This window comes from Camelus bactrianus, chromosome 3, assembly GCF_048773025.1.
Source record: "Camelus bactrianus isolate YW-2024 breed Bactrian camel chromosome 3, ASM4877302v1, whole genome shotgun sequence".
In the NCBI taxonomy this organism is placed as follows: Eukaryota; Metazoa; Chordata; class Mammalia; order Artiodactyla; family Camelidae; genus Camelus; species Camelus bactrianus.
This window is the reverse complement of record NC_133541.1, coordinates 70,374,154-70,397,192: the sequence shown is the minus strand read 5'-3', so window position 1 is coordinate 70,397,192 and position 23,039 is coordinate 70,374,154. Positions and strand designations below refer to the sequence as shown.

The 23,039-nt window shown below is 39.2% G+C and overlaps 1 protein-coding gene and 1 non-coding gene across 3 annotated transcripts in view; both read left to right on the top strand.

Moving 5' to 3' along the window:
* The first annotated feature begins 296 nt into the window (after nt 1–296).
* LOC123617232 (U6 spliceosomal RNA) lies at nt 297–402 on the top strand. Its single transcript, XR_006725367.1, has one exon. It is a non-coding gene; the product is annotated as a U6 spliceosomal RNA (small nuclear RNA).
* A 13,279-nt stretch (nt 403–13,681) lies between these two features.
* ST8SIA4 (ST8 alpha-N-acetyl-neuraminide alpha-2,8-sialyltransferase 4) overlaps nt 13,682–23,039 on the top strand; it is an 87,895-nt gene continuing 78,537 nt past the window's right edge. Inside the window, exons 1-2 of one of the 2 annotated variants that reach the window (XM_010956309.3) lie at nt 13,682–14,137; nt 20,358–20,489. In XM_010956309.3, the coding sequence (XP_010954611.1) occupies nt 14,025–14,137; nt 20,358–20,489 (245 nt within the window). In that variant the 5' untranslated portion in view covers nt 13,682–14,024. Of the gene's footprint in view, nt 14,138–15,730; nt 16,073–20,357; nt 20,490–23,039 lie in introns of those variants that run through there. The other variant, XM_045517653.2, reaches the window with a different exon arrangement.

The following is a 23,039-nucleotide window of genomic DNA, read 5'->3' as shown; positions in this document are numbered from 1 at the left end:
TGCTTCTTCCTTGTAAGGGCTAGCATGCCTCCATTGCTTGAAAATCATTCAGGAATCACTGCCTCACAGGGAATCATGAACGCCCCTCAGCACCTGGCTGTAACTCCCTTTTAGTTTCCAAGCCGGGGAAGTGCTGAGTAGGCTAAGAAAGATAGGGAACTGTATCCTCAAAGACACTTGAGGGCACCTCCCAGTAAACTTCTAGTGGGTTCTGCAGGACCGAATCAATATACACTGCAAGGAGTTGGGAGAATTTTATTGAGACTGCATCCTGAGGGTCCTGTATCAAAACAAGTGTGCCCATTTCGGCAGCACATGTGTTAAAGTTGGAACAATACAGAGAAGATCAGCATGGCCCTGCACAAGGATGACACACAAATTCACAAAGTGTTCCACATTTTTATATGTAAACTGAATCACTGTGCTGTACACTAGAACTTAACACACTATAAATCACTTATACTTCACAGAAAATTTTTTAATTAAAAATAAAGTGTAACAAAAAGTAGAACATGAGATTGGATAAGTATTCCTTAGTTTATTGATAAGGGGAGATCTATCCTATGATAAAGGACCTAAAAAAATAGTGCTAATGTACTAAGATGGTTCTTGGAAGCTTGGAGAAAGTGATAGCCTATAATAAGTAGAATAGAAAAGCTAAAAACTGCCATGGCAGACATGGGAAAAAAAGGAATTTAAAAATTCACAAAAGTGGCCAAGCTACTGGATATATTATGTAAGGCGGGAAAACTTACCACTTAACCATGTTCTGAGGGAGAGCCTGGAATCCACCTCAGTTAGTTCAAGATGTGCAGATACTAACTACTATACATAAAACAAATAAATAACAAGTTTCTACTGTACATCACAGGGAACTTCATTCAACATCTTATAGGAAGCTAAAATTTAAAAAATATGAAAACGAATATATACATGTATACGTATGACTGAAATATTATGCTGTACCCTAGAAATAGACACAACATTGCAAGTCAACTATACTTCAATTAAAAAAAATAGTAATACACTGGTGAGAGAAACACCATCATCCTTGAGAAGCTCAAGGGCAGCTGTCCTCTCTTTGTAGGGCTCATGGCAATAAATGCTGTTAAAGAGCTGTGTTCTCTGAAGGTAAGAAGGATTTTTGCGAGCTTGGTAATACAGAGGTCCAAGGCAGCATCTAACCATCAGAAGCAAAGTGGGTACAACTGCTATGATGAGTAGCAAGAACCTGCCATGGGAGCTACCTCTCAGGAAGTTACCTTTCAGACAATGTAAAACAATGCAAATAGAAACAATGCAAAAAGTCTACAAAAACACACGAGAAGCCAAGATTTGGAACTGGCACTGGCTCACTCACTACCCAGCAGGTAAAGAAAATGCAATCCTGAACGGAAGGTGGGACATTGGTGCAAGTTGTGGCCCAGCTCCTAACAATTTCACCAGTGGTGATCTGCAAAAATCACCTAGTAACACCTTTGCAGGTGTGATGACATACCTATTGGTGTCAGAGAGGAGTAAATGTGAAATTCATGTGACCCACTTGGACACTTCTGTTGCTCGTTTCTTGTATTGTAATTGTGAAGAGACACTTGCAGCAACCCTGCTCTACGAAGACTGTGATCACCAAGGGCTTGGAACCCTCATGAATGGAGGTTTGGGTCAAACCACCGAATAAGCCACCAAGACTTTCAAAGGTGACTGCTGAGGAAGGAGACAGTGAGTACAGGATATGGCCCTGTGACCAACAGCAGTGATGGGCTATATTTGTTCAACTAACCGCTGTCTTCCAAGGTTCCCCTCAGAAAGAGAAGCCCATGAGAATCAGAGAAGAACTGCTTCTTGAACACGTGTGGAGAAGTAGATCTAGGGCAGGGTGGGTAGGTTGGATGGGTAGAGGTAAGTGGCCATGAAAATGTCCCCCTCACATACCTTGCTGCAGAAAGCATAACTGATACACTCTGACTTCACTACTACATTCCTGCCAGGACCCCACTTTCTATAGGCTGCTCCCAGCTAATGAATGATTGTGGCAGAAAATCCAGTGCCTTCCAGTGGGCAACTTTGTCTTGAGGATTCTCCATATGTTTGACTGAAACTCACAGAAGTGTACTAAAGGCTGGCATTTGTTTTCCACGCAGCCCTCCTTCCTTCCCTCTTTGTTCACAGGGGTAAGACTTGCCTAACAGTCTGATGGATTTCCCTGCCTCCTCTGGCTGTCTCCTGGTATTCCTCATAGTCCTTTCCTCCGATACATCTTTTGTATCTCTTATCTTGTCTTGGCTTCTGTTTCTCAGAGGAAATAAACTAACACATATGTGATTCCCTAAGGGAGGGGAAATGCTTGAGGTGAGCCTCATGTTCACACTAGTTTCTGAATGTGTGCCACTTTCTGGATTAAAATGCAGAAAGTTAGGAGCCAAAGAGAATACAGTTTGCTTAACTGCAGAGCAGATATTGGATTTTTGGACCCCTGAGTATGCTAGAATTTGCAGGATAAGTAACAGAAGAGATAGAAATATACAGAGAAGTTGCCCCAGAATTCTGCTTGTGGTTCCTACACATTATTGCTTGAGGGCAGGGCTGCAGTTGCCACAGTGAGTCTTAATAAGACCTAACAGAGAGTAACTGCTGCAGGATGAGAGCTAATGCAGACACCAGAGGTCATGTAAGGATGGTAGATGTTGGAGTCACAATATAACCAACACTTCCTCTAATGTATTATCTCTCTCCAATAGCCACCATACAGTTTTAAAAGAAAAGGAGAGATATGCAAAACATGTGACCCACAGTCAAGAAAAACAAAGAGTTCATAGAGACATATCCCAAGATGACCCAGATACAGAAATTATTGGGGGGAAAAAACCTTTAAAACAGCTATAATAAGTATAGTAAGGATGTTGCAGGGAAAATTGGACATGATGAATAAGCAGATAGAGACTCTCAACTGATTTTTAAAAATCTACAAAAGTGAATTAAATGGAAACACAAAAACGCAAAATACAGTATCTGAAATGAAAAGTTTAATAGATAAGCTTAGTGGGAGATTAGATACAGCATGAGGAAATGTTAGTGAATTTGAACACAGTCCAGGAGAAATTATTGAATCTAGAGAATAAAGAGGAAAAAAAGAATGTTGGGAGAAAAAACTAGGCTCAGTGACCAAGGCTAAAATATCAGGTGGTATGATACATGTCGTCGGTGTTCCATAGAAGAGGAAAGAAAAAAGTGGGTCAGAAAAAGAGCTCATGAATGATGGTCAAACTTCATGAAAAAATCAACCTACTTATCCAGAAAGCTTGTTAAACAACTTCTAGACATCATAATCAGACTGCTGAAAACTAAAGATAAGAAATAGAATGTTGAAAGATGTTGAAGAAAGCCAGAATTAAAGGTCCTTGCTTATAGAGGAATAAATACATAAGTCACAGCTGCCTTCTCATAAAAAGAAATAATTAAACATAATGAAACAGCATCTGTAAAGTGCTGGGACAAAAACAATAAATACTATCTACTCAGTGTTCTATATCAAGCAAAAATACCCTTCAGAAAGTTGGGTGAGATGAAGAACGTGTTGCCAACAGAACTGTATCGCAAAGAGTGTTGAAGGAAGTGTTTCAGGTGGAAGAAAAATGGTGCCACATGGAAATTCAGATGTGTACAAAATAAAGAAAGAAAACCAAAAGATGATAAACATACAGATAAATACAAACAAATATTTTCATGATGTATTATCTTTAATTTTTTTAAAGTAAATTAACTGAAGTAACAATAATATTGGCAGTTTATAATATATGCAAAATAAAAATATATGACAATAGCACAAAGTACAGGGGTAATAAATGGAATTACTACTTATAATTTTCTTTCATTTTACATGAAGCTTCATAATGTTATTATATGTTTTAAGTATGAACATTCTAATACATATAGCAGTCACTCTATAAAACTAATAACTAGAAATATAACTAAAGATGTAAAGAAAATAAAACGAAATGCTTAAAAAATTTTTGGAGTAGGTACAAAAGGAGGTAGGAAAGGCAGGAAAAAAGAAAAGAAGAACAAAAAAAGGACCAAGTAGAAAAGTAGTATCAAATTAGTATGCCTAAACCAAAATATGTTAGTAATTGAGACTAAAAAATAGATTAAAAGCCCAAATTAGAAATTTAAAATTGTAAAACTTGAATAAAAAAATCAAGGCCTAATTACATCCTATCAGCAAATTCTCCTTAAAGGCAAAGATGAATTGAAAGAAGAGAAAGTTTACACCATACAAACTATCAATAAATGCAACATTGAAAACTCTCAAAGCCAAGTCACAAAAGAGTATATACTCCATAAGTCCATCCCAAGGAGCTCAAGAACCAGATAAACTAATGTACAGTGAGACAAATAATAGAGACTCATTGCATATGGTAGATGGAGAGTGAGTGGAGAGAGGACAGGATGATGGAAATGTTCTATGCTTTGGTCAGAATGCTGGTTATTGCTTACAGACTTTACCAAACTCATCAAATTGCACCCTTAGGAATAACAGTACATTTCACTGAACGTCAATAATAATGATATACATACTGATTTATTGATAATAAAATTAAAATGGCCCTCACTAAAGTCCACAGTGGACAAGGAGAAAGAATAGCTAAACTCATTGTTACACTTCTGGGAAAACTTCAGTTCTCATAGCCAGTTGTACCTTTGTATAATTAAGTCTTTCTACCTTGATGAGGGAAGACTGGGTTGTTGGTTTGATATTCCAAAGTTTTGAAGCCAATCTTTTAACTATAAACATTATTAATTTATTAAAGCAATATAATCAAGGGAAGACTTTCTTTAAGTTTAAGAGTCAGGAATATGTGTGTATCTGTTGGTTCTCTGGAATTACAGAATAGCTACATAGCTGTGAATATATAAATGTAACCTGACTGTAGGGATTAAGAATGCTGAAGAGTAAGTGTGCCCGTCAGGAAGGGTCAAGACTTTCAGAAATACTACAGAAAAGAAACTTGAGGATTGTAAAGTTTTGGCAGCCAAGCATAATCCTGTGGAAAAAGAGCTTTGGCCACCAGCCTTCAAATACATTTAGCCCACTGGCAAAACCATCCCTATGCTGAGGTGAATAAAACAAGCTATTAGCTTCAAGGGCTTAATAATGCAAGCCTGCCCTTTGACACGTGGAGCATTTCTGCAGTGATGACAAAATCATATATCAGAGTCAGTAATTTGGTGGCTAGACATTGGATCATGAAAAATTTACGATGGAAGAGTTGCCACTGTCTGAGGGTTTTAGGATGTGGACTAGTTAACCTTTCTTTTCTAACAGTGTTATTCCCATTGCTTCACCTGTTTTTATTTTCTGTGATTTTTATAGAAACAAATATTGTTGATATTTATTCTGTCTTTGATTCCTTTGGACCCTGCGGACTTTGTAGTGTTTAGGTTTCTATCCAGGTACAAGTCTATCTACCTAATGTAGATTTATCCCCTGAATGTTAAAGACTTATTTATTATCTCTTTTTATCTGATGTGAAGTGTCAGTGCTACCTTTCAGTGGTAGATCTTATTTTTGCTGGTAAATGTTCACTCTCTTCTCTTTGTCGTAAGGTATTTACCCGGCCTTATTTGTATGGACACGCAGCATGCAGAACCCTACAGTCCTGTCTCACTGATTTGGTTATTGGCTGCACTTTCTCTAGTCTTCTCCACTCTGCACTTTACAAAAGCTGAAGTTATCTAAAGTTCAGTACATTAGACAGGTAAATCATGAAGTATATATCTTTTAATAGAATTATTTACACGAAGAACTGCAAATTCAAACACCTGCAAGGGCCAAGAAGTTAAAATATAAATATTTATATAAATAAAATATTTTAAAAATTCTGGAATAAACACAAATTATGAGAGGTGAAACAGCTGCTACTTAATGCCACCTAATTGTTACCATCAGAGTAAGTGAATCTGCTATTGACAAGTCTTAACGATATTTTTGAAAAGAAATCTGAAGTACTGACAAATAAGTATGTGTGTGTTTATTTTATTTCAGTCCATTTTGTGGAAAAACAAAAGTCTTCTGCAGGCCATATCCAGCACCAGTTGGCCAGTTAGTAATGACCTCAACACTATTCTTCTTTAAAATCTTCAAATAATAAACATTAAAATTCATTTTAAATGTCTGCTTCACAAAATTCGATTTACATAGAACTGTTCCATGTTATAATACGTATATCAAAGCAATATTTTTCAGAGATACTCATTGTGTACTATTATAACAATAAAAGCAATTACATAGATACAGATACCTAAAAAGACACACACAAATACATTTTTTAGCCTTGAACTATTTTACTACTATTTCTCTTTTGCTTTTATTATGGTGAATTGAAAATAATATAAAGGAAGGTGGGTCCCATTAAAGAGGATGTTAAGTGGGTGATTAGATTGGGCAATATAAGAAAATACTAGGAGAGGAGAAAGAAATTGGTTAAATCAGATACAGGAGAGACTTTCAGAAAGTACACAAAGATCAAAGAAATTACAACCCCAAGCAATGAACTTCCTAGATAGTGACACACAAAATTGCCTATTAAGTGACCACTATTCAATAGCTGAGCAGTTTGGAGTAACATTTAGCCTGATGGTTACTCTCTTTCTACCAGATAGTTTTGCCCATCACCATTAAGCAAAGAAAAACAGCAAAAGGAGAACACAAAAAATATCACTAGGTAATAAGGTAGGGCACCTAGGACTTGCCAAAATGTGTATGGGATAGTGTGTCTCTTTATTTTTAACATTTCAGGGGTCTGCACAGTTGGAAATAAAACAGCAGGAGCGAGGACTGTAGAACTAAAAGAGTTAAAGACTTTATAAGCGTTTAATATGTGGACTGTGAGCAAGTGAAGTCCTTATTCCAAATTGAGGCATATTTGACTAGCAGTAGTTGAAAGAGGTCAGAGAACATTTCAAATGGTTATTACAAATTAAAGGATATTTGACTAACAGTATATGAGAATTGTCTCTTCTAAGGGCATTCATGTTTAAATAGAGATTAAGTATTAAATACAAAGGATAATGTAAGTGACATGGGCTAAATAATGGGGAAGAATTGAGAATGGCAGTGATAGGATTTTTCCTGTTCTTCCAGAAATTATACAAGATTCATAATTGTATCTTGTACCTAAATCAAAATCACCCTTCTGCTGTAAGCTTACTATATTTGGTTACTACTGATGAAAAGAAAAAGTAACAGAAGGACAATGAATATACATACAGAAAAAAAATCTGTGAAGTTTTTATGAATATTTACATGGGCAAAATGAATTAATTTGGAATAAAGTTTTAAAACTGGGTATTTTGTCCAGAAACAAATAAAGAGATTGAGTTGATTAGTGAACAGCTGAATTTTCTCATTAATATGCTTCTTATTTTTCTTGATCATTAATTTATAGGTAAAAGGCTTTGTATGAATAATTCTTACTATATTGCAAGGTCGTAAACAAGAACTTCAGTCAGCTCATCTGTGATGGTTAATTTTTTGTGCCAACTTGATTAGGCCATGACACCCAGGTATTTGATCAAGCACCAGTCTAGGCATTGCTGTGAAGTTGTGTTTTTTCTGGATGAGAGTAACATTTAAATCAATAAACTTCAAGTAAAGCAGATTACCCTCCATAATGTGGGTGGGCTTATAAGCTGAAGGACTTAAGGAAAAGTAGACTGTGGGGTTCCCCAAGGAAGAGGGCGGTCTGCCTCCAGACGGCCTTGGTACATGAGCCTCAGCATCAACTCTACCCCCTTCCAGGGTCTCCAGCCTGCCAGCTTATCTGACAGAGTTGGAAACTGCCAGCCTCCACAATTGTGTGATTAATTCCTTAAAACAAATCTCTTTCTTTCTGTATGTACACACATTCTATTGGATCTTTTTCTCTGGAGATCCCTGACTACTACACCAACATTCCCATTATTAAAATGCTATGCATGCTAGCAAGGAACAATTGGAATTTGAAATTTAAAAAACACCATTTATATTGGCACTCAAAAATATATTGGCACTCAAAAAATGATTATACAAGATCTATATGAGCAAAAGCACCAAACTCTGATGAGAGGAATCACAAAAGAGCTAAATGAATGAAGAAATAATCTATGTTTATGGATAGGAAGACTCAATATTGTTAAGATGTCAGTTCTTCCCAACTTTTTACAGATTCAAAACAATTGCAGTCATAATCACAGCAAGTTATCTTCCAGATATTGACAAACTGGTTTTAAAGTTTATATGGAGAGACCAAAAAAACCAAAATAGTTAATACCATATTGAAGGAGAACAAGGTTGGAGGAGTAACACTACCAGACTTCAAGATTAACTATAAAGCTGTAATATCAAGACAATGTGATATTGGTGAAAGAATAGACAGATGGATCAGTGGAACAAATAAAGTACCCAGAAATAGCCCCACATAAGTATATTCAACAGATCTTTGACAAAAGAATAAAGGCAACAAAATTTAGAAAACATAGTTGCTCAACAAATGGTGCAGAAACAACTAGACACACACATGCGAAAAGAAAAGAAAAAAGAATTTAGACATATATCTTACACTTTCCGCAAAAATTAACTCAAAATAGAAAGGAAACCTAAATGTAAATTGGGAAACTGTAAAACTACTGGAAGATAACACATGAGAAAATCCAGCTGTCTGTGGGTTTGGTGATGACTGTTTTAGATACAGCATCAAAGGCATGATCAATAGAGGAAATAATGGATAAGCTGGACTTAATCTAAATTATAAACTTCTATGAATGTCACTGTCAAGAGACAGAAAACAAGCCATAGACTAGAAGAAATATTTGCAAAAGGCATATATGATTAAGGACTTATTTAAAATATACAAAAAGCTCGTAAACCCAGCAAAAAAAAAAAACAAACAAAAAAAAAAAACAACCTGATTTTAAAATGGACAAAAGATCCAAACAGACATCTCACCAAAGAAGATATACAGATGGCAAATAAGCATATCATATGTTGTCAGAGAAATGCAAATTAAAACAACAATGAAATAGCACTACACACCTATTAGATGGCCAAAAGCTAAAACGCTGAAAACAACGCTGGTGAGGGTGTGGAGGAACACGAACTCTCATTCTTTGCTGGTGGGATGGAAATAGTACACTTGGTAGTCACTTCAGGTTTCTTACAAAGCTAACCATAATCTTACCATCGATCCTATCAGCAACAGCACTCTTTGGTATTTACCCAGATGAGCTGAGAACATGTCCACACACAAACACAAAAACCTGCACATGTTCAGAACAGCTTTATGATTGCCAAAACTTGGAAGCAACTAAGATGTCCTTTAGTAGGTATTTGGACAAGTAAACTGTGGAAAAGCCAGATAATGTAATATTGTTCAGCAATAAAAAGAAATGAGCTTTCAAGCCATGGAAAAATCTGGAGGTATCTTTAAAGCATATTACTGAGTAAAAGGAGGCAATACGGAAGGGCTGCACACCGTATTATACCAACTTTATGACTTCTGGAAAAGGCAAGCCTACAGAAGTAGTAAAAAGATCACTAGTTTCCTGGAACAGACTGGGCTGAGGGGAATGGATAGCCAGAGCACAGAGGACTTTCAGGGCAGCAAAACTACTCTGTACGATGCTATAAGGGTGGATATCATTGTACATTTGTCAAAGCCCATAGAATATACAGTACCAAGAGTGAACCCTAATGTAAGCTAAGGACTGTGAGTAACAGTGATGCATCAATGTACTTTCATCGACTTTAACAAATGCACCACCCTGGTGTGGGACGTTGATAGTCGGGGAGGCTGTGCATGTTTGGAGGTGACCACGTGTGGCTGAGCCTCTCTGACTCTGTTTGTCAGCTCCATCCTCCCCACTCCCCTTCCCTCATGACTGAACTTTAGTCTATTCACAAGGAATGCATCCAAGCCAGATGAGTTCCCTATCAACTTTTATCCTTGCCTTCATCTGATACGAAAACTGGAAGAATGCCTTTTGCTAATGCAGGTAGTTAATGGTCTTGGGCCTCCAGGGGAGGAAAAAGCCCTGGTTCCAATCCCTGTAGAAGTGCTTCTTGCTTCATAGTCAGATTCTATTTTTAGCTTTGGCCCCTTTAAATCCTCCTGTACCACCTGTACCCATGGGTGCTCAGTGCAGCTACGAATACCCCTGGATCATCTGTGCGCCAGATCCTTACTGCCTGTGTGTAAGTTACCCACAATAAACTTCCTAGTTGCACTTTTGGAATTGCCTGCTTTGTTTTTCGATCTCAAAGTTCCTTCTCAGTTCGGAGGATATTATTCAATATCTTTGCCTCCCAAGTGGATATATTGGAAGTCTGTGCTTTCTACTGAACATTACTATCCACCTAAAACTGCTCTAAAAAATAGTCTATTAAAAAATGTCATGGGCTATTAAAAATTCCACCATGAGATTGCAAGTGTCTATTCATTTCTTTCCAGCTGAAGTTGAGGGCACAGCCAGCAATTAAAACATGATTTACATTAAGTTAAAGGATAAAGTAGCATTTAAAAACCAGCTGCCATTACTTGCATTATTTATTCATAGGGTACTGTGTAATTGCAGATTTGTGCTGAATAAAGACAAATGTGTTCTCTTTATTGAAGAACTTACAGTCCAAAGATAGAATGGAAACTTAGGAACAACTTTAATTTTTCAGGATCATCAAAACAGGCATTCTAATGGAGGGAGTTAAGCCCAAAGACTCTTCTGTGGATAAGACTTTTTACCCAACATCTATATTTACAGTTCTTGTACCTAATAGCATATTGAGAAGAACAAGACTGTCCTCAACTTGGCATTAGTGTTGGCCTGTATTGTTTTTTTTTTTTTTTTGACTTCTCAAATTTTTATGGATGCATATTTTATGAATCTAATAATATCAAACAAATGACATTAAATTACACTCTCAACACTGAATTGTTCATATATGGAAAGGGGAATCTCTTGAGTTTCACTGAACCATTATCCATCATTCAGAAGTGTTCACCTCAGTATAAAAGGTGCTATGCTTAATGAATTCAGAAACAGCAGCTTTATATAATTGGAGAGTTAATTTTTTCTTTTCTTGATATTTAAATTTTCTTATGTGTTCCCGTAACTAGTTCTTGGTATGCTTTAGTTTTGTTGTTTGTGGGTTTGTTTTGTTTGGGCCAGGTGAACTGTTTCCCCAAATTTACCTTAAAGCTTAATACATGAATTAAAACCACTACCCTCTTGAAGCTTTTCATGGTGCAACTTTCCTATCAGAGAAGACAGTTCGACACTGTGGAGCGTTAGATTATTATGATCACACTGAAGATATGTCCCACTACTCTCGCTTCCCACTTCCTGTTCCAACAGTATTAAACTACTTCCAAGTTCCCCCAAAGCTCCAGCATTTTATTCCTCTCTGTGTGTACGTACTTTTTCCTCTGCTTACAATGTTCCACCCTCCGTCTGCCTGGCTTCGCCCTTCACTTTGCAAACCTCAGTGTATGTGTGCCCTTTCCCAGGAAGCTCACCTTCCCTGCTGCCAAAGACAAACATTTTATCTGTTTCCATCCAGTAGTTTACCCAGATACAAGGTATATACTTCAAATGCTGCTGTTTAGCTCCTGGTGCCGTACTGCAACTTATTTTTATTTAGTTATTTTTCACAATCTGTCCTTCTCTGAGTGAGTGATCTTTGTGTCTGGTTAGATGCTGTATTTTATTCATCTCTGTGTTCCCATGGCCTTACACATTGTCTGGCCCATAGGTATTGCTTAAAAAGTGTTGGAAGAATTTAATAAAGTGATGCATATTACTCCATCAGCAGCAGCAGCAGCGAGTAGCGTTTTATTTGAAATACAGAATATGTTTGTTTACTGCTTAAAAATCAAAAGATAACCTAGAGTAGTTAGCATCCTAACCATGCATTGCTGCCCCTCCACTTCCCGCCCCCACCCCTCCCCGTGGCATCTCAATATCCTTTTAACTTAAATGAGAAGCAGTTTTTTTCTTGCTGTTTCTGCTAGTTGAGAAGTCAGTGTGATAGAGATGCATTAATGCAAGCGGGATTTGCCTAGACATCAATAAACGCAAAAGGCTCCCGGCGGGCCACTTGTAGTGTCAATAAAGGTTCATAATTACTTGCTCCTTTGAGCATTTTAGACCCAACCTCCTATTTGCTCTGTTGTAAATAGGAGACTGAAGACCTGAGAGGTTCTTAACTTTTTAAATCTTAGGGGAAGAATGGCAAACATTGCCAGGGATCGCAGGTTTTTAACCAAAGGTGTTGGCTGTAAGCTGTGTTATTTTAGGCTGTCAAGGGACTAGAAATTCAGAATACCTGCTTTTGCCCTCCTCCTTCCATGGAGGATTGGTGGTGAGTCTCACCTTTTCTGGGTTTAGGGAGGTGTAAACCCCAGGTACCAAGAGTGGATGACAGGTGGAGACACTGCTCAACCTGAAGGAACAAGGAACTGAACTGAGAGAGGCTCTGGGGGAAGGGATGGAGGCGGAGAGCTTGGAACCTGCTCAGATAGATGGGGGAGATCCTGGCTTCCGGGCACTGTCTCACGCGAGGGTACCACGGACCCATCTCCAGCAGTCCCGCGGTAAAAGCCAAACCATGGCGTGGTGTATCCGGAGTAGCAAGCTTCTCTCTGGGTGAGGGTGGGGACCAAAGACGTGGAGAGGTACTCTGACTAAAGACTTGACCCCAAGAATGGAAGAGTGCCCCTGCCACACAATACAGTAGAAGTGACAAACAAAACAAACAAAAGACAGTAGAGGGGAGGAGAGGGTGAAAATTAGGCTAAATACACATTATTGAGACTTTCAGAGAACTTGCTCTTCCGTCTTCCTTTCTTCTTCCTTCCTTCGTTTAAACAGCAGTTTCTGCTTTTCTCATAATCCTGTTTCTCCACAGCGAAGTTTAAGTGGGATTGGGTTTTCCTTGACTGCTGCGTGAGGAGTTTCCAAATAGCAATGAATAAGAGTCAGATAAATATCCATAAAGTTCCTAGTGACACCTCTGTCATCACTTGCTTCCTGCAAGATTCTGAATTGGGATGGTCATCTACGACCCTCCCTGAGTGGACGATCTGCTGATCCGCTCATGTGTGTATCTGTACTTTCCAGATTGAGCTGTGCACGGAATATAAAACGTCCTCCGACTCCTTCCTCCTCCCTCCCCCATGCACTCTGCTAGGAAGGCGTGCGTTTGTGTGCGCGTGTGTGTATATTTAGCAAAGAAACTTGGAAGAACCTACCCCTCTTGCTGCCCACCCCCAGCTTTATCCGAGCAGGACATATCTCTGATCTGTCCCCAGCTTAAGTGTCCCTTCCACGCTGATGCGGACAGACTATCTCGGTGCTTCCTTGTACACGGAGGTAACGCTTTGGTGTCCCGGGAGGGCGACCAGACTTAATCCTAGTGCGCTGCGCTCTTCACACGATGTGCGAGTACTGGTGCGTGCGTGAGTGTGTGCGTGTGCGTGAGTGTGTGTGTGTGTATACATGACTGTGATTTTGTGAGCTTCCTCTCCCGGCACTGTGCGGGCAGCGCCGGCGACGTTACTCTCCAGCAACGCAAGGCAACAGCAGCCTCCGCCCCCTCAGTCCCGTGATTGGCTGGTTTTGCTCATCATTTCCCTGCTAGGAAAAGGGAAGGGCCAGTGACGCCCCCGAACCCAGCTGCAGAAGCGGCCGCCACCTCCAGTGCACAAGGTGTCTCTTCTGAAAAGAAACCTGAGCCCCAGGGAGGCAGCGCGGAGCGACTAGGGCAGGGCTGGCGGGAACCGCGAGGGAGAGCGCTTGGGCAGCGTTGAAAGACCAGCGGGAGCTCGGCCGCAGAGGACCCTCGAGACCTGCTGCTGAAATCCCAGCCCGACGCTCTCCTCGCGTTTTACAGATTACCCCCCACGTCCCCGCGACTACATCTCCCCAAAACGGAGCCTTCACATGAAGAGAAGGTGAGGGAGCTGGAGCAACCAGGACTTTCCCGGGCACCCAAGATGCGCTCCATTAGGAAGAGGTGGACCATCTGCACGATAAGTCTGCTCCTGATCTTTTATAAGACAAAAGAAATAGCAAGAACTGAGGAGCACCAGGAGACGCAACTCATCGGGTAAATGCAAAGCTTCATTTTAGGAAATGACAAAAAGTCTAGCAGTAAATGAAATGTGAATATAGACTATAGAGTGAGGGCTGGGATACTATGTGTGTTCGTGTCAGCTTGTGTGTGTGTGTTCCGTCCCAGGAATTAAATAACAAAGGCTGTTGTTGAGGTGTGTGTGCTTCTGTACGGCGTGCTCCCGGTACGAGTTCAACTTGCTCTGTGCGGTGATAGTGACAGTTGTGTTGGCGCCAGGGCTCGCACGCCAAGGAGAAGTCACCGCAGAAGTGTCAACAAAGAACGGGTGCCCTTGTCCTTTTAATGACAGGGCAGAACTCATCCGAGATGTCTTTATTCACCATCTGGTTGTCCTCCCTTCTTTCTCTGCCCTATCGCTATCCGGAGATTCTAGAGAAAGCTGGCTTCCTGAAAGGCTGAAGTTAAAGCCCAGAAAGCAGGAAATGTGTCTCCTCTGTTTCTTTACAATTCTTTGGCATTGGATAGGGTCTGTGTATCATAATTTTAATTAGAAACTCCAGGACAACCAACGATACTTACTTGCTCTCCGTGGGTAAAATGCATGGGCGTCATGGTTACAGTTTTGGAAACCGGGTACTGTAGCTTCACACAGACTATATTTCTGCTTTCTTTAGTTTGTCTAGATGAGTTCAGAATCTTCCTCCACCCAGTAAGTTCTCTAAATATCACACTTCCTTCCTCCCTCCCCCTGGCCTCTGTGTCTTTGAAGTTTACCCAGGAGGTGGCTGCGACTTTGTGTTGCTTACATATCTTGGAAGCGTTTTCTGAGGATGTGAACCTGGTTGTCAACTCTGTTCAAAGTCCTGTTTCGGAAATCCTCCCTCATCTGGAGGCGTCCGTTGTTGCTATCGGAAACTCAGAACTAGCAGAGATAACAGCCTGGTTTTTATTTTCCCTGACATTTATAAAAACGAAGATAGAACCTTTGCCATTGTGTGTGTTGGGGCAGGAGAGGGGCGCACAGGACCATTAAAATGTGCGTGCGCGTACACACACACACACACACACACACGCACAGAAACTTCATGCACTCCATTTCGTAATATTCCTGCTCCCCCCTAAGTAAAGAGAATTTAAGTGAGCAAGACTCCGGCTTATCCTTACAGAATAAATTATTATTTTGTAGCAAATTAAGAAAGAAGTACAATCTAAAAGGACTGAAAAATGAAAAAGCATATAAGGGATGGGCTAGATGATTGTTATGCATCAACAAATCTGTAAATGGTCTATTTTTTTCGGGGGGGGGGCGATGCCGAACTCTATGAGGCCGTTAACACACGGAGTGGGTGGGTGGAAAATTCAGCCTAGCTCGATTGTCAGAAAAGAAGGGCTCCGGGCGTGGGTGTGGGCATCCTCTGTAGACCTGTGCTTTCCAGGCAGACAAAGGGGTCTTTAGGAAGGTGGTGAACCGGCGCCTGGGGGAAAGGCGGAGGCTGGGGCGTGGGGGTCGAAGCTCTTTGTTCCCTTCCGGTCTGGTGGGCTCCGAAGATAAGCTTGAGTCCAGACAAAGCGGCCAAGCCTCGCCAGGACTCTGAGGTTCGGGCCCTTGGCTCGCAACCCCTGGAGAGCGAGAGTGGGCGGGACGAGTGAGGCGAGAGGAGGCGCCACATGCTGCCAAGGCGCCTTCTCCCGGCCTCCCTAAACCGCCGGCAGGAAGGAGAAGCGCACCCCAAGTCCCTCTGGGGGAAACAGACTTGGGATGCCCCCATTTCGCGGGCGACCTTCCTCCTGTGGCCTTTCCTGGACGCGGCCGGGCGTGGACGAAGAGGAGGCTGGCGCAGGCAGGCAGGGACGTGGCGGTCGGGCTAGCCGCGGGGTTTCTCCCTCACCCTTTTCCGGCTGAGCCGACCTTTCCCAGCTCCTCTGAGACTGCGCGGGGCGGCCGCAGGAGTTAATGAAGCAGGAGAGGTGCGCACAGGAGCCTCCCCTTGCTCCCCGAGGGCTGGCAGCGTGGGTGGAAGAATGAGCGAGGAGACGGGGGAAGACTTTGTTGCAGGAATCAGGCCCCCTTAAAAATAATAATAATAACTTTTACTGCTCAGTCTCCAACCGGGCTCCTCCTCCCTAATTAATCCCGTAATTACGGCCGTGCGGGGCGAGGCGGAGAGCCGACTGCCGGCGTCGCGCGTGCCCGCGCCCCGCAGCGCCCGCTGCCGCTGCCGCCGCCGCCGCCGGCTCTTCCCTGAGACCCTGGAGTGGGCGCCGCCGGGGGCACCGTGAGGACCGCTAGTGCCCCCTGTGCGCCCTTTCCCTCCTCCCTCGGATGAATCGTTCAGAGGAAAAGCTTGTGTTACCAGTTGAAGATTTCGTTTCAACTCCTGACTAGTGCAGCTGGTGGAGGAGTTGACTCATCAAACATTCGCATTTTTGACTCTCTTTCCAAGCCACGTGGAGGGGCTTCTTTTGAGATGAGTAAACTAGAGTGGCCGTTTGGCCCCAAAACCCGGGCCAGTAATCAACAGTGAGGTAACCGTTAGTCTCTGACCTTTGGGGGGCACTGCGTGCCTTGAGAGTGGGCGGTAGATTCACTTAAGGGCCTTACGTAGTCCTTGTGTCATAGAACATCCTCCGAGATTCATATTTAGCTTCCCTGCTACCATTTTTGCCATGTTTATTCGACCTCCCTCCCTTTTAACTGGGGGTCCCAACTAGAGTCAGTACAAGTGTTCTTGTTCTATATATATATATAAAAATACTGAGCAGTCATTCCACGTGGAAGGAAAAAGAACAGAAGCACAACTTTCCTACCAACCATGCATGTTCCCGTATCTCCATAGGAATTCTAGCAGCATGCTTTTTATAAGGAATTATTGGAGAATAAGTCAAGTAACTGTTAGATATTTAAAAGTATTCATTGCCTTATGTTGATTAGTTAATAAAGTTTAACTCAAAGGGCATTGGGGGGTTGAAATGGTCTATTTTTGATTGATGTTTTTTTCTTAATAGGAAAAATGGCACTTGCCTTACAATTGACCTATAGTTTTACTAGCTCTGTGTGCTCTTTGGGTATAATTTGAAATGTGTTAACTTAAGGGTCCTATAGGTAAAAATATGTGGGTATGCTCATTTAATGAGAGAATATATATGAAAGTGTAACACTAACTTTAATACCATATAAACATTTGTTTTGATTATTATTCCTTAAAATTTGCCACATACTCTTTTCCTTGTTGCCCATGAGACTTTAACTTAATTTTCCTATTATCTAGAAATCTTTATAATTTGACTGTGTGCTTTTGGTTATCTCACTAAATGATCACCAGTATTAGTTATGAAACTTTCGGTAGAACTGACAGTGGAGATAAGCATTCATACTTAGAGTGTTAATTATTGTCAGCAAAGTTAGTTCCAGTTTGTTCCAGGGTAGAACACACTTTTGTAACTCCGGAAACCAGAACCTGCATGTTACTTCGTATGTTACATTTGGAATTCTACTAAAAGCCATAGACAGTAAGTTAAGGTAGTACATCTCATCTTTATTTTTAGTTGTTCTAACACTTAAGTAATGAAAACGCAAAACGGCCTGCTGTTAGTGTTCGGGTTTACTCTGATGCAAGTTCTTTTCATTTAAATGATTTAAATTTTTATATTAAGAAGGAAATTTAACCTAAGGGGACCCATTCATTCCAAAGCCAATTCAAGAAGAGTTTACGGTGGGGCTGAATGTAGGGCTTTTGGGGACCACATTCATGAAACAAAATTAATCATATTTGTTGTGTACTGCAGAATTAAATTGTGGTAATGCTGACAATTCATACTTCGAAGAGAAAAATATTTGTAAAGACTCATAATTACCGATTAGTTTCTGTCACTGGAATCGCATGAGTAACTAAGTGGGTTTCTCTTAGCTCCATGTAAGCAAGAATACTTTATAGTATATATTGCTTTATGTTGTGTTATTTTTTTGAGGTGTTGAGTGATTATCCCTTTAGAAGTACGTTTTGAGTGTTCCTGTATAGAGCCGTATGCAAGAAATGTTTTCGGTGCAGCTGTTTAGCAGTCGTGTGTGATCTGCAATGAGAAACTAGTAGGGGGTGGCAACATCCTTCATGCCTTGCATTCACAGGAAGGAAAAGCCTTTTCTAAGACCAAATACTACAAGATCCCAAGTGAGAAATCCCTTGGGACTCATTTAACTTTATACAAAGAAATTTGCTCCAGAGCCTCAAATTGTAGGAAGCCTGGCCTTCTCAGACTGAATTCCATTGACTTCAAGGAGAAGTGTGACTAGTTGTAGCTATTTTCATTCAGAGTTCTTTCCAGTGATAGAAGTCTGAAATTTGACTTTGAAAACAATTCAAAGAGCAGAGTAATATGGTAGCATTTCATTAATGTAAAACTGATTTAAACTTTTAAACCACTTTTTTTTTTTAATCTTAGAAGTTCTGAAAAGGGTCTGCACATTATAAGTCATTCCACCTTATAGCAATGTATCTACCTGTCAGTAAAGCAGTCTTCCACAGATATTTTAAAATGCCAGCTTTCTTCTCATATAAAAGCTTGTTGGTGGTGAAAATAATTATTATAGCAGTCTGTGATTAAGAAAAAGATGGTATTGATATGCCAGTTATTAGCAAGGTGAGGATTGGGAAGACCCTACACCGAGAAATGATGAGAGTTTGTGTCCATGCTTCTTGAAGGCACATCTCCTAAAGTGTGATGGTTAACTCTGTTTATATCCAAATTTTCATCCAGATGTAGTTTTATCATTAGAAATGTAATATAAAAATTGACTCTGAGCCACTGAGTAGTAATTGCACCCTATGTTTCCTTGCATCCTAAATGACCTCGATACAATGGCTATTATTAGCCATGCATAGGCATGCAAGTGTATCATTTTCATCAGTAGGACATTTAAAAATATTAATTTTTATAGAGTTCTAAATTTCACAGGGAGTAGTTGCATTTGATGTTTTGAGTTGCTTCACATTGAAACTACATGTTTAAAAAAGAATGCAAACCAAAATACCAAACTATAAGCCTCCAGTTACAGAATTCATCTAGCAGCTGTTACATAGGCAATGTTTCCATTGATAGTAAGGGAGCACTGCCTACATAATAAACACAGATTTAGACTTTGTGACTGAACAAATAGCCATGTTACTTTTTAACTATGTTTTTGAGATTCTAAAAAATTAAAAGGTAGCATGTAAAGAAGTACATGCAGATATTGATAGGGCTATACCATAAATAGGTGGCTTTTTAATTCTCTGAGTCTGGGTTTACAGCTATAAAGTATAAAGAAATAGTCTATTGAAACAATGAATAAGTTTATCTATAAAGATCCTAATGGCATGAATGCAATCATAAGTATTTGTCACCATCATCACCACCACCAGTACCCTGCTACGAGCATGCCGAATGGTATACTTGCCTTATACTGTTGATTGGTGAGGGTAGCACAGTTGACTTTTTGATATAATAAAAGATACCAGTAATAATGGCTACTGAATGGGTTTTCTCTCCATTACAATATCTCCTCACCACCAACTATCAGGAAGTGTCTCATTGTTGAGATCTTTTGAGACCAATGCAGTTTTAGAAATTAGCACTTCACTTGTGCTTTATAAATTACTTTCACATACAGAGTCTCAATCCTCATGAAGTCAAAGCATATTAGATAATATTTTCGCAATTTTAAAGATAGGCTAAGGCCACAGTAGCTTGGGAAGAGAATATTGTCGAAGGACATACAGCCTAACAAGTGGTAGAATTACAGACATGCCCAGATCACCTGATAATCTAAGGTCTCCTTACTTCAGAACAAAAGCTCTTTCCATTATGTTTCTGTGTCTTCTGTGAAAATAAAATTACAATATTGGGATGCAGGAGAACTGGCCAAACATCCTGTCTGTATTGTCTAAACACAGCAGGGAGGGAGGGACTAAAGGGGAACAGAACTTTGACGGGAGTTGTTTTTTTTTTTTTTTTTCTTTAAATACCACAAAGATCTTTTCTTTAGATGAAAGTATTTTTATTTCAAAAATAAAAAGTGTAAATGATTTTCCTAATAAAGCCATATTCACCTAATCTTTATAATGCCTTCCATCATGCTTATACAACTGTTCTTCTAACTTGTAGAAAAAATTGCATCTATAATTTGTCACCTGTACTCTATATCAATTATGTATTGTGCTACTTAAACAAAATGCAACTTACTTTCACAAAGCTGACATTTTGGCTTTTTTTTCAGAGATGGTGAACTGTGTTTGAGTCGATCACTTGTCAATAGTTCTGATAAAATCACTCGAAAGGCTGGCTCTTCAATCTTCCAGCATTCTGTAGAAGGTTGGAAAATCAATTCCTCTTTGGTCCTGGAGATAAGGTGAGTTTCCTTAATAAGGCATAGTAAATTTCACTTCATGTTCCAGAATACGTTGGGCTTGGCAAACTTAGATTGAATGCTTGATTTATAGTTTAAGTATGAATACTTTAATAAGAGTGAACCAGCTCTATTTAATGTTGCTCACTGAAGGATGTGAAACCATAAAACTGAAATCATTATACAGTGAGAAATTTAAGGATGAATATGTGAGTTTTTAATATACTGTCTTTATACTAATGGAATAAAATATTCAACAGAATCCTAATATTTAACATACTATTCTTTACTCTATTACTCAGGATGGACATATATTTTGAGAATTATCTTTAACTTCTCTAAAATCTTCATACTGATCTTGTATTTTCTCACACTGGATAAAAATAGAGCCTATCCAACTCCTCTTTTACTAACAATTTGACTTTCTCTGTGAATGGGTATTTCTATGTGAGCTCCTGTAATAAAGTTCTCAATAATTATGTCCTAAGTAGGTAAAAATCAGCAAATAAGCTTTCTAGAGTATTGGTTTATTTTTTATTTTTTTGTAGGATTCTGGCATTTAAAAGCTTAAACAGCTCTTGAAATCAAACTTATTGCCCACACATATCCATTATATCTTGTTTTCTTTGATTATAATCCTCTAATAAGAAAGTTAGGGCCAGACCTTCCTAATTATGGAGGAAGCAGGCAGATCATTTTTTCTACAGTGACATTGCTGCATTGTTTGGTATGTTTAATCAGAGAATTTTAGTAAATCAGAACTCTTTAAAAAAGTTCAAGAGAACAACCATTCTTTACATAATACAATCATTGCATTTTTCTAGTATTGGCAAAATGCTAGTTACTCAATGATTGGATAGTAACACAGATTTTGTAAGGGTAGGTTAGTGGTTAAGAGGGTAAGCTGCTGATCTTTGGATTTCTACCTCCTCACTTCTTGAATCACATCTACGTCTAATATAGATTATAAGCAACTATAACTACTAGAAAGAGTCTGCTGCACTCATCTTTAGAGTTTGCATAGCAGTTTATAGAATGCATTGCAGCAAAGGCACTCACTGAAATATACTTCAAAGAATGTCTGGGAATGAAAAAGAGATGAGTGCCAGGGAAATGCAGGCATGGTTAGGCTATTTTGTTTTAAGCATTCAAAGTGACTGGAATGGCAACAGGAATCAAATCACGGCAGTGTCAACTGGTATATGTCTGTTGCTTTTAGTTCAGAGAGAACTCTGTGTATTTGTAGGCAGAGTACCAGAACAAGGAGATGATGACTAGAGTCTGATGTAGTGCAACTCTGATACAGTTTATAAATTGGTGTCTTCTGGGTAGAATATGGTCAGCAAGCAATATTTATTTCAACTGGATTAAAAAAAACAACTTAAAGCAGTATTAAAAATTAGGAGATGACTTTTAAAAGTACAGATGTTCATATACTCTTCAGAAATTGAAAAATGTGACAATTCTGGACCTTTATTTCTCTTGAGAACCTGTTGGCTGAAGCCAACACTAATCATAAACTCTCTAGTTTGACAGTTTTACACCTGGGGCCCCCTTTTCTCATGATACCTACGTAGTATCTTCCCCACTATCTCATACTCCTTTACCCACATTTGAATTTAGAAATTGTAAGAGATGAGATAATTATGAGGACAAAGCTACAGAAGGTGAGACTAGATGGAGTCATAAATACAGTGGTTGAGTTTAAAAAGAGCAAGGACTTATATTTCTTGGAATTAGGTTGAAAAGAAAGAAATATACATGATTTAAAAAGAAAATATTAGATCTATAAGAATGCCTAAAAAGAACCTCCAAGTTTGAATGATTTGGCAGGAAGGGTGTCAAATAGGTAAGGCTCTACAAGTTGGGTAAAGGAAGCTAATGGAAGAAGGTAAAGTAAAATAAGAAATTGTAATTGTTTAATTAATATTATCTAGCCGTGCTAAATAATATATCAGATAAAAGAAAGTCTAATAAAAATTTAAAAAGTAAAAGATAATAGTTTAATTAATGTATCTGAGCATGCTTTCAAGCTAAGGGTATTTAACATAAATCCCTTTTGACCCAAGCAATTCATTGTTGCAACTTTATAAATTAATGAGGGTTGCATTTATATCTTTGAGGGTGATTTATTTTCAATTATAACAGCTAACAATGTGAATGAGATGACAGTGCTCTTTCCATATGGTTCTCCTTCACAGATAAAGAAGCAAACAATAAAACAGTGAGCAAATACTGAATAACACATGCAAAGTTGCCACTTCCATATAAGGAAATAATAATTTGTTAAACCATTATTGTACAATGTACAAACAGTTCATAAAAATTATAATTGCCTGTAACAGTCGTGACTAGTAAATACCAATCAATTTGACACCTGTAATACTAAATTTAGAACATAAAAATGTCTGATTGTTGGCTTAGCTTTTTTTTAAGTCATGCTAGAAACATAAGGTATTTTGGATTGTTATTTTCCTTTGTTTCTTCCCCACATCTATAACATTTATGAAGAACCATATTACTTTGTGTCTTTGAGTGGATATGGGCATATTT